Genomic DNA, 12,088 nt, shown 5'->3' on the forward strand with positions numbered 1-12,088 from the left:
GTCCTCTCATCATCAAAACAAATCAAATGAACATTGTGGCACTTCCCTGAGACAGTGCAATCGTACACTATGTGCTTCATTACATGTACTTTGTCTCCTCTCCTCCCTCTGTGGTACCGCAGCTCATTTTTACTTCTTTTCCAGTTGTGTCCAAAAGTTGAAACCAAAAGTCTTTTCACACAGCAAACGAACCGAACCTCAGTTTGATTCAGCCTAAGACCACCGCTTGGTTTGATACGGATCAAAATGAAAAGTCCAACGTCCTAGAATGAAACACAATCACACACAGTAACAACAAATAGTGGCTGAGAGCGACTTCAGTGGTTCGGTTAGAAAAGATCAGATGGAACAAACATCAGTAATATGTTAGTTTTTAATGAATATTTGAGGGTAAACGTCTACATTTATGTTCTTTTAAAACTATAATATTTACTATTTTGTTGTGATGGTATGTTTTTGAAATTAATAAAGAAATATTTTTCAGTATTTTGTCATTTCGTCAAGAATATAGTTACCCTGAAATATCATGATGTTATTTTAGCTTCTAAGACACACACGCACACACCGGCAGTCAGGAGGGCTCTCCTTTGAAGCTAAACTTGACTGCCAAACTCACACATGGAGTCACACGGGTTGAGATGCAGCAGTTGTTAAAGGTGTGTTCCACGACACGGCGCGCTGCTAATACCTGTCACTGGGACGGCAGAGTCAAGGGGAATGATATTCTTTTGGACCAGCTCCAGGGGCCCCGGCCTGAGAGCCAGCTTCTCATTCAGGTCCACAGCGAGCCGGGCTCGCTTTAGCCTCATCTGAGCCTCCAGAGAAGAGCTGTGTGAGGCCGAGTCTGGATAACACAGAGCAGGACCACAACATCAACAACAGGGGACACACCAGAGGAACACTGCTCAACCACATCTCCGTATACTGCAGGAGTGAAGAGTAACTAGTACTAGTCCTAGTACACTTACTGGGGTACTGGAGTTACTATGAGGGCAAGTTTGAGATACTTTTGATTTTGTACTTCAATCTGATTACTATTTATCTTAACTCCAACAAATTGATCTCACAGTTTAAGTTATTTTTTGTAGATTTTGAAATTGTAAATATAACCACTTGAGATGTTTGTATTGCCATTGACAAAGTGACACACATTTTTAGTTTTATTTTGTTATATCTTGTCGTTTGTGTGTTTAATGGCAGTTTGTCCCAGTTCAACTACCTCCAAACCACAGACAGATGCATGTATTGTCTATCCCAGCATTCTGGAGGTAGTTTTGTTTGCTGTTCATACATATATTTGTAAAATCTATAAGAAGATTGGAGAAAATATAAAGCACTAATATTCAGTACATTAAACTACCATATCGTAAATGAACTTCCCTTCAGCCAGATACAACTACTAAATGCTGCTTACACAATAATGCATCTGAGATAATGATCCAGTGATATAAGACTGTATGTACAAACACAACATGGATACAGAACATGCTTCAGATGTAAAGTTCAAATAAATCTGAACACATAATTTGTTCAAATGAATTAAAACAAAAGAAATCCCATAGCCTAACCTTCACATACCTGGGGCTGCGGTTACACTGCATTAATAAGAGTACCATGTCACATTAACTTTGTGCAGAGATACTGCTCAGCTCCTCCTGCTTAGATCATGCTTACCAAACCGGTTCTACTTTTATTCTGTCCTGCCTGTTTTATAGCAGGTGAAATTTGATTAGATTGTGTGCGGTTATGTCGTATTTATGGGTTCTCTGATCTGCATGCTTCAATGGTCAGATAGCTGCATGACCCCCCCACACCTGTTCGGATATCGGGTGTCAGTGTGCCAGTGATTTTGTCCTGGCTGGTCAAACCGCATGACAACAACTTCTGTGTTCATCATGTGATGCACACTGACTTTTCACACACATTAGAAAAGGAACGTCCATGAGATGCTGAATGAACATCACTAAACAAAATAACTGGTTTTATGATCAGAATTTCATCCATTTGATTCAATAACATAACGAGAGACGAATGATGATTTATATTTTTGACCAATCAGTTGAGCGTAGAGAAACGAGGAAGTCAGCTGGTTCGTCCAGTGGAAATCTTGATGACGTGTGGTCCCTACACTCATGGACACTCATGCTTTTTGGGCCCAAAATTGCAGAAGCCAGTGGAGCATCCGAGCACCTCGTGTACCTCATGGAGGAAGCTCGGAAAACTTATTCTCCACTGAGCAGCTTTCATTCGAATAAATGAGGCGCATCTCGTTATCCTGTGTCCAGTTTCCTTTAATACATCCATGGTGGTGTGTGTGTGTCACCCATAGTCTGTAACTTTCCAAAACAGATGATTCAACAATCACACACACACACTTCATGTTGCTATGCCAGCGGTGTCGAGGCGAGCAGGGACACAGACATTGTACTTTTCATTTCATACTTTCAACTCTCTTTTCACATGTGACACTTTCCATGTCTCCATTTTTCTCCTTTTGTGTGATGCTCCTCCTCTCTGATACTCCGACGGCTTTTCACACCAACCTTCCGGCGAGTCTGCTCGGATAGATTATAAATGCACTTGAGTTGTGAATTAGTTCTGAGAAACTGTAACCCTCCTCTTCACTCACAGCGCCTCCACTGCCTCACTTAAAAGACAAGCTAATGTTTCAAGGTTGTTGCTTTTCAGCAGCAAAAAGACAAACAGTGCATTCTAGTAATGCTCCCTGCTACGTGGCCTCCGGCTCTCACACTGCTCACTAAGAATTATGAATTTGAACGACTGCTCACAGATTGGATATTTGATTTTCCTCCTCTGTTCGAACAGCGATTTGAATCTTTTTCAGTAATAGCTCTATTTTTTTCTGAAGACAAGATCATGTAAGACTTTATTTAATGTTACTAATTAATTAATGTTAATTAAAGTTACAATGCTAACAGTATATTTCTACTGTATAGCACAGTATTTCACTGAAGTAAAGAATAACTACTTCTGCCATCAGTGATACAGTGTATATCCGGACACATTTCACACTCATAAATATGATACAAATTCACATATGCTGTATTTGGCATATCATTTAATCTTTTCCTTCACTAACAAGTATGCTATCTTTTCTAATCTATCAACTAAACATCACACTTTTCATTCTGCCTGAAATTCATTGATTTTGGTTTTACTCCAGTCTGATGTTTTATTCTTTGTGGTATTTTCTGTTCTAAATACCAGATTTCTTTGTAGAATTAATTTTCTTTTAGTTGTTCTTTCATCTTATCTCTCTTCTTTCATCATATTGTTAATCTCTGCAGCGCTGCACTCAGCTGTCACTTCCCCAACAAACACTCCATCCTTCATCCTTCAATAATCAATATTTCTGTCGTGGATCAGGTCTAATATCTGCTCAGCTGCTCCGTGCCAGGACAGCCAGAGACTTTGAGTACAAGAACAATAAATGGAGAGCTGTAATTAAAGGGCTGCTGCGGGTGAGATTTCCGACCTTCCACAATCTCTCTCTGTTAAACCCAGGATAAATAATCAGAGTCGGAGCTAACCTGGCTTGGCCCACAATCTGTCCGCAGCACTCAGAGGACTGAACGCCCGGCAGTGAGGAGAGCACACCAAATCAGTTTGATTATCTGAGTGTATGAAAGAGCAACAGCACTTATTTGGTCAAATATAATTTTAGATGGATATTTTGGAGGGATGACATGAGATTCTGAGCCAAAAAGGAATGATACTGAGCTTAGTGCTGGACAAGTTAGGTCGAGTATTACTGTGATGAAAAACGGATCTGAAATGTGAGACTTCTACTCTTTAATGAGAAACTCTCAAATAAGGTTTTCTTTGAAAATAAGAATAATGTGCAAAATTAGACACTTGTTAACTGGATAAAGCAAACATTTTACTTAATGTTTCATTCAAATGTGATATCATCATTTTCTATGAGGCTAAGAGGAAGAAAAAGACAAAATGGCAGAAGTTATGGAATGATGAGGAACGGATGGAAGAAAATAGAGAGAAGGAAGGAGCAAAATTAGAGTGGAGAGAGGAGCAGTTTGACTAAATTAAGGAAGAAAGAAAGAAATACAAAATAAATCATGGGTTAATAAATGGGATGACTAAAAAGATTAAGGAGGACTGTCTGTTTTGTTTGGAAAAGAAAGAAAAAGGGAATGAAACAAATCACACAAGAAATACAGATACAAGTAATTAGATAAGAAAGAAAGAAAGAAAGAAAGAAAGAAAGAAAGAAAGAAAGAAAGAAAGAAAGAAAGAAAGAAAGAAAGAAAGAAAGAAAGAAAGAAAGAAAGAAAGAAAGAAAGAAAGAAAGAAAGAAAGAAAGAAGTGGAAAAGAACGTACATGTACATATGAAAGAAATATATTAAAAAAATGAATGTAAAAAAGGTGGGGAGTTAAAAGAAAGAAAGATAACAAAGTAAGTACATAAGCAACAAAGAAAGAAAAATAAAAAAGGAAGAAAAAGAAGTAATGTAAAAAAGAGGAAGAAAAGAAAATAGTAAGAAAGAAATGAGGGAAATATGAGAAAACAATAAATCAACGATTAAATAAAAAAAATATTCAGACAGAGAAAGGAGTGGAAGAAAGAGTAGGAAAGTTGACTTGAAGGTTGACATCAGAGTGGAGGTATAAGGGAAAAGGACAGATGAAGTAAAGCAAAATAGAAAAAAAAAAGGAGAAATGGAAGAAAAGGAGTGGTTACAGAGAGAAAGGACAATTTGAGGAGGGTAGAAATGAAAGAAGGCCACACAGATGGAGGAAGAAGGGTAAAACAGATGATCCAGTATGGCAGCATGTATCAACTCCTTTTCCTCGGGGGAGAAGAAGTGAAGCATCAGCTGCCAGTCGTGGTCACGCTGGCATCCTCGTGTGTTTAGAAGTCGGCTGCCAGCCTCTGTCTCAAACAGCCGTCACCGGTCGGCCTCGTGTGACATCACAGCTTTAAGTGTGTTTAAACCAAACTGCCCGAAAGCGTGTTCGGCTGCCGCTGCGTCGGCATCATGTAACATAATCTGGTGAGTCTGAGGCTGGTTTACAGACTGTTAAACATACAGTACACTCTAAAGCTCTACCTGCTGACTGTATCTGTCAAATGTAAACACGACACTGAGAGGTACGACGCAGGGTGCATTAGGCGGGAAGGATTCCCTGTTTGTTTCCATTAAGGACTAAAGCGCTGCTGCTGAGGAAGTGAACATTTTAATGCACGAGTGCAGGCAGGAACAAAGCACCGTAAACCCGCAGCTACGGCCCGATTATCTTTATGAGGAAATATTAGATTGTATGTCGAGTCAGACCTGTGGCCAGCAGGCAGACAGTGTGCTCCCATGCAGGCGGCCACACGCCAGTCAGGGCTGAGAGGCTAGGCGGATTCTTCAATAGCCTAATAAACACCAGATGTTCCCTGGGTAATATATACACAGACCCTGCGCCGTGTCCATCTCCCCAGCAGGAATAACACAGCCATGCTGAGCCAGCCAGCATCTGAAGGATCACATCTACAGCAGCAGCATGAGGAGGAGGAGGAGGAGGAGGAGGAAGAGGAGAAGATGCTGTGTCGCCTTCAAAAAGTATATTTTTCTTGCGGGGCAGACATAAAATACAAAAACGCTGGGAGGACAGATGACGTTTTGACGAGTGATAAGACATCGAGTGTGTGGGTGTAAAGAAAAGTACCGACAAGCGACGCAAGTCCCACCAACCTCTTTGACATCTGCACCACCGCCTGCAATCAAGAGATAAACAGCCAATTGAAATTTCTTTTTTAAAAGAACGCTCGGAGCCCCGCTGGCCAATTGCGTTTCTCCTTGCTGCCTTATCTGTGACAGACTCCTAGAAACTGATAGGGCCTCGCCGGGCCTCTGGATTCCGTTCCCCCGCACACTTACCAGCGGTTTATCTGGAGGCTGGAGCCTCTGTGAAATGGCAAACGGTGCCAGAGATATCATTCAACAAATCCCTGGCCTGCAGTCCAAGTCCCCCCCCCCCCCCAGTCCTCTTGTTGTTCCTGCAGGCGAGGAACCGAAAAGAAAAGGGGGAAGAAAAACAACAACACGCTGGCATCGCTCCGTGCTCCCGTGTTTGCCAAGATGACACAGCTCTGCCTTAAAATTACAGCACTAGATAAGATCCCGGTTTCTAAGTGGCTGTCTGCTGTGTAATGTCTCATACTAAACAAACTGCTTTCTCATGACTATATTTATCATATATTTCTCCTGGCCACGTGTTGGGAGTCGAAGCCAAACAATATAGCGGCAAACATTACAGCGCCGCCCTGACCCGAAGGACACGAGAGGTGATAAATTGAAGCGACGGAGAAGATTTAATAGAAGGCTCGGTGCAGTCAGGTCTGTGTGTATTCATCACTATGACTAATGTGACATTAAAAGAACAAAGCCTCCGTCTTATAAATGGCGGCTCGTGCTCCGTGTTGTCGTGTTGCTTTGATGTGGCGCTGGGATGTAAACAGGTACCGAACGGTCGCTGTTTCCTCTGAAGGCCGAGAGCCTCTTCCAGCATTCCTCAGCGGTCATTCACCGACCCGTCTGCCTGCTCTCTGGCTGCAACCTCCACCTGTCTGTCTCTCGCCGTCTGTCGGCTGCATGTATCCACCTGCTCCCTCTACGTCCACCTCTCACTACCTGCGGATTTATTCATCTCTGTTTTGTCTCGTTGTTTTTGTATTTACAACTTGCAGCTTTTGTTTAAATTCAGTCTCAATGAATCATTAACCTCACACTCTGTACTGAACCACGGTACAACCTGTGCTGAAGTTGGAGACAAGCTGGTGAAGACAGTGAAACATTTAGCAGCTAAAGAGCCAGATATTTTTCTCAGGAGTTGGTGGAGACCAAACCAGAGCTCAAAGGAGAATGTGTAGTGTATTGGCTTTACTTTTGTCAATTGGCTGGAAACACAAATCAAGATAAATGAGGGGAATATTGGTAAATACGTTTTTAGACATTGTGACTGTTCTGCTGCCCCCAAGTGGTAAAACAAGACTCAGTCTAAACGTAGTGGCAGGAAGCTAGAGGGCTTTTAACTTGAAACAAGGGCTTTTGGTTAGAAATAGAAACAGGAAGTTGTGGCATTTGGCTGACCAAATGGTGTAACTTCATCACTCACTCATTTGCGTTTATAGAATTGGTCCTGTTGCTGCCATCCAACCAAATAACATAAAAAACCCGCTGAATGCTTAATGTGACACTACGTACAATACAATAAATTAGATTTATATGGCAGATCACCCAGATTGTTATAAAAACTATGCATATACTAACTTTTCCGATGGAAATTTTTTTATTTTAAAAGTTCAACAGCAACATCTCTTTTCAGAATCTCTTTCCAGTCTCCAACACTTTTAATAATCCACACAGCAAGCACAACTTCAAAAAAACAGTTTCAGTAAAAGCTTCACAACAGAGACATTGTTACTGTAAAGAAAGTTTGTAAAAATGTAAAACCTAAGGCTGAATTGCTATAAGAACCATTACACATTTTGGACTTTCATTGTGTCTGGGTAAAAGCAGAACACTTGTTTATTTTAAAACCTAGACAGATAAAAGCTAAATTATCTGAGCCATTAGATACCAGGCAGAACTGACCCATCACCTTTGTATCTTATTACTAATTGGGCCAAAGTGTGACACGTTCCCTTGGTTGAGTTTCTCACACTCTTTCCCCTCCGTTTGTCACATTCTCACTGTAGTCTAATGGCTCGTAAGTGGACGTGTGTGTGTGTGTGTGTGTGTGTGTGTGTGTGTGTGTGTGTGTGTGTGTGTGTGTGTGTGTGTGTGTGTGTGTGTGTGTGTGTGTGTGTGTGTGTGTGTGTGTGTGTGTGTGTGTGTGTGTGTGTGTGTGTGTGTGTGTGTGTGTGCATGTGCAGCAGCTCAGTGTTGGAAGGCATTACTCACGAGGCATGATGCCTTGGTCTGCCAGCTGCTCTCGTGTCCTCCTCTGCTGAAGTCTTAACTGTAGGACTGAAGTTGGGAGGAGGAAGAGGAGGAGGAGGAGGAGGAGGAAGAGGGCAGATAGAGGAGAAGAGTAAAGAAAAGGGGAAAGATGAGGAAGAGATGTGGAGAGACAGGTGAGGGACAGAGAAAACGCAGGAAAAGACTCAGAATTCAACCCACTTTAAATGCTCTTTCAGAAGTTTCATTTTGCTTTAGTTTTACTTCACCTGCAGGCTGAAATGAAAAGAAATAGCTACCTGAGTCAATTTGTCATGATTCAACAGACACACATGCACACATATTGAATGTATGCATCTATGTACACATGATGCATTCAGAAAACACGCACAAGACAACGCTACTCGCTCACAAATATTTCTGTAGGCAGGATGTAGGGAATGATAAACACAGCTCCTGGCTTTTAAACAGATCTGCTCAGCAGTGTGTGGTCCGTCCGCCGCGTGTGCGCATGTTTCTCCGTACTGTGTGTGTGTGTGTGTGTGTGTGTGTGTGTGTGTGTGTGTGTGTGTGTGTGTGTGTGTGTGTGTGTGTGTGTGTGTGTGTGTGTGTGTGTGCGCGTGCGTGCGTGTGTGTGTGTGTGTACAAGTGGTCTAGGTGGGAGCTCCAGGTCATAAACACAGAGCCTCCTCCATGTCTGTTGGTCCGTCTGCGTCTGTGACTCTTTTGCTTTCTTTCGCTTTTCTTTGTCTGTGTGTGTTTCTCCTCCCCGCTGTTATCTGAAGGTCTCAGTAAGATCCTGGATCTGACACACAAGTATGAAATGTTCCTGCTTTTCTGCGAGCCTCTAATCACTTTCTGCTTGTCTCCCCGATTGTTAATTATCTCGCTCAGGTGGTTTATATTCACGCAGCTCTGGCTGCATTTTATAAATTTCCTCAAACCCTCCAGCTTTGATGTAACGTAACGACTTTCTTAACTGGACGTCAACGCGCTCGGGCGCCACATCGCAGCTCTCTCGTGGGAGAGCACCTCCATTATGTAACACCAGGCCCTTCTCTTCATCTGACATCTGCTTTAGTTTACAGTGAGCAGGTCGTGACCTGCTGGTCGCAACATCACAGAGAGCAAATGCAGGCATTCATTGCTGACTGGAAGCTGACCAAACCATGTAACTGATACAACCTCTGTCAAGGAAAGTTTTTTGTCATCTGCTACAAGAATAAGCACTTTACCTACATGCAAGTTTGGTGTCTTTTTGTGGAAAAAGCCAGGTGACAGGTGAAATGTAACTGTTTTTGTCAGCTAATTCTTTGGTTTAATTCAAGAGCAGACTCCTTGAAAAGGGTCAGGAAGCCTCAATAAAACAGCAGCTGCCATATAATAGATGTTGGATGATTTTTCCTCAGAAAATCAAGTGTGCTGTGTTTTAAGCCTGCCGACAGCTTTAATGTCCATGCAGGCTTATTTGATCTCTCCGCTGCTCTACATGATGTTTACTGAAAGTTGATCTTTAATTCCAACAGAATAATAATTCTGCTACAGCAAGTGTCTTCCGGTTACAGGCCGGTGACAATTGAAATGTTACTGTTATTGTCAACTAATTTCATGGAGCTTCTTTGATTTTAATTTAAGGATTATTTTCAATTCTTTCCGTTAACTCAACTCAACTCAGCTTTATTCATAAAGTTTCTGTTAAGAAGCAGTTTGGTTGTTACATCTTTGGACTAAGACTTTGGGCTGAAACTTTTTCTAAAGTTTGAACAAATTTGAACAACATTTTTTCCACATAAACACAACCCATGTAGCCGAAACATTTGTTGTTGTGACAAGCTAACGAGACGTTATTTTCTGCTTCCTTCTAAAAAAGCCAAGCGAAAAGTCTAATGTAACTGCTGTGTATTATGTTTGCTGAGAGGTTATCAATAATTCTGCATGTAAAAGCAGAGCAGCTGCCATAAAGTCTGCTCTTTCCCAGACCGGAGGGTCGCCTGTCCTGATTGCACCGTGTTCATGTTATAGAAAGCGGAGCGGAGCCGGGCTGCGTAATCACAGATCACTGAACCACACTCTGTCTCTCTCACTGTTGACTTTGAAACTGAAGACATTTGTTTCAACTTGGGCTTTTTTGACAACAAAGGATTTAAAAATCCACAGCCACATTTACATGTTTTCAGATTTATAGTGTAAATAAATTGTCATTTTGCCTGTTTCGCGGGGCTGAAGTGGTGATAATTACACAAGCCAGCGGAGTGATATTCTGATTTATCGTCCTCCTGAGCCGCACATGCTCGCAGCCACCACACAAGAACGAAAGAAAGTAATAATAACACCACGCTTTCACACTTAAACTCCAACAACTGAGCTTAAGAGGCCAGTTGCATTTGTTACATGAATTCTCCTGAACTTTCCGTCAGCACAGGCAGGAATGTGTTCACGACAGATGTATGAGTGTGACTGTATAACTTCTGATAAACAGGTATTTCTAAATGAAGTATTAGGTTTATTTTAGTCTGATGCCTCTGCATAAAGTGAAAATCCAACTTAAAACAGGACTCACATATTTTATTCCTACGGTCTTGGACAGTTGAAGTCAGATTTGTGAACGTGAGCCAAAAGCCTGTATGCAGGTGAGCCAACAGTCCACCATTAAGGTCCAGTGTCTGGAGCAGCTCCTCTGACAGCGACTCAGTCAACAGTGGGACAATAGGGTGATGCAGATCTGTGTTTAAATCAGGTAAGTGATGTATCATGTGTTGTCCTTCGTTGTCAGCGAAGGGTGTCTTATTACCTGCTTTGTCAGAATCTTTATCAGACATATAAAAAACCTGACACACTATTGGAGTACATGTAATCTGGTCTCATAAGCGATTCTATCCATTAAAGGGTCGACTAATGTGACGAGCAGAGTTTAATAAATGACAGTTGAGGGTGTTGCCTTGTCAAATGATAAAATTTGAAAATAATCACTTGTCTAGTGCTAAAACTATGCGTGTTAGTGGATGTTGTTTTCTGCCTCATTATTGTGACCAGCTAATGTAGGCCATACAAATACATTTGAAGTCAGGTATCCAAGATTTTATTTCTACATATTTATATATTCTCATAAAACTTCCCAGATAAGTGTATCCATGATGCATGGCTCACTTGTTTTCTCCATTTTACATTAGCTAAGAGAATAACAGCAGGTTATTTGGCGGACAGTGGATCATGCACATTTTCCAGATGCCCTTCATGGGGTTAAAAGCTTGTAGTCTTTCTGAATATCAATTTACAGATCATAACAGATCGCATTTTTCAATTGTTCCCTCATTTTGTTTGAATTTCCAATGAAATGTGACAGCTCAAATGGAAAGCTATAACAAGTAACAAGTAGAATGTTTATAAAACCAAGACAGCTAGATTCTGTATAAATCAGTTGTATAAAAGATACCAAAATAATAATAATCACCCTTTTCTTTTTAGTTCTTTTCAGTTACTGCGGTGACGACAACCAGTAGTCTGGTGTTGGACAGATTCTAGTGTGGGTGTGGTAGCTGATACGTAGCAGGTGTTTCGTGAAGGCAGCATCTCTGTGAAGCGCTTTTTTTTGTAATCCAACATGTGGTTGACACCTTGTAGTGTCAGTTTAACTCACATTTGACGGCCTCAGTCACGTTGTTATGTAATGGCAGTTAGCCTAAGAGCATGGTCCACGACCGTTTGAGCTGTTAATCAAATCAGTATGAGAACTAGTCAGTAACACACACACACACACACACACACACACACACACACACACACACACACACACACACACACACACACACACACACACACACACACACACACACACACACACACACACACAAAACATTCTACGGTCCACGGGGAGCACTTAAATTAGATCTTTATCGTCCCTTTTAGCTCCAACCATGCAGCAGCAGTTCCCATGGCTTTGATTATGTTGTTCAAGCATGGTGCAAAAGCAGCGACAACTTCTGCTGTTCACAGGATGCTGAATGTAGCGCGAGCTGCCGCAGCTTAAAGAAAGCCGTAAATCTCAGACAGCCAGATCGTCTTGGGCTCCCCCTGTCATCAGCAGTTATCACACCGAGATTTACGGCCAATTTTACTTCGCTTACGCACCATATTTCACTCATGCTCTCATAAATTCACC

General features: G+C 41.6%; 1 protein-coding gene across 1 annotated transcript in view; it reads right to left on the bottom strand.

Moving 5' to 3' along the window:
- Window positions 1-12,088, bottom strand: part of myocd (myocardin) — a 60,695-nt gene that overhangs the window by 14,950 nt on the left and 33,657 nt on the right. Inside the window, exon 2 of the mRNA XM_069708823.1 lies at window positions 7,933-7,998. Coding sequence (XP_069564924.1) covers window positions 7,933-7,998 — 66 coding nt within the window. The remainder of the gene's footprint in view (window positions 1-7,932; window positions 7,999-12,088) is intronic.

This window comes from Brachyistius frenatus, unplaced genomic scaffold (genome assembly GCF_029030835.1).
Source record: "Brachyistius frenatus isolate BFR_SWC_R1_liver_20210118 unplaced genomic scaffold, ASM2903083v1 Contig_78, whole genome shotgun sequence".
NCBI lineage: Eukaryota > Metazoa > Chordata > Actinopteri > Embiotocidae > Brachyistius > Brachyistius frenatus.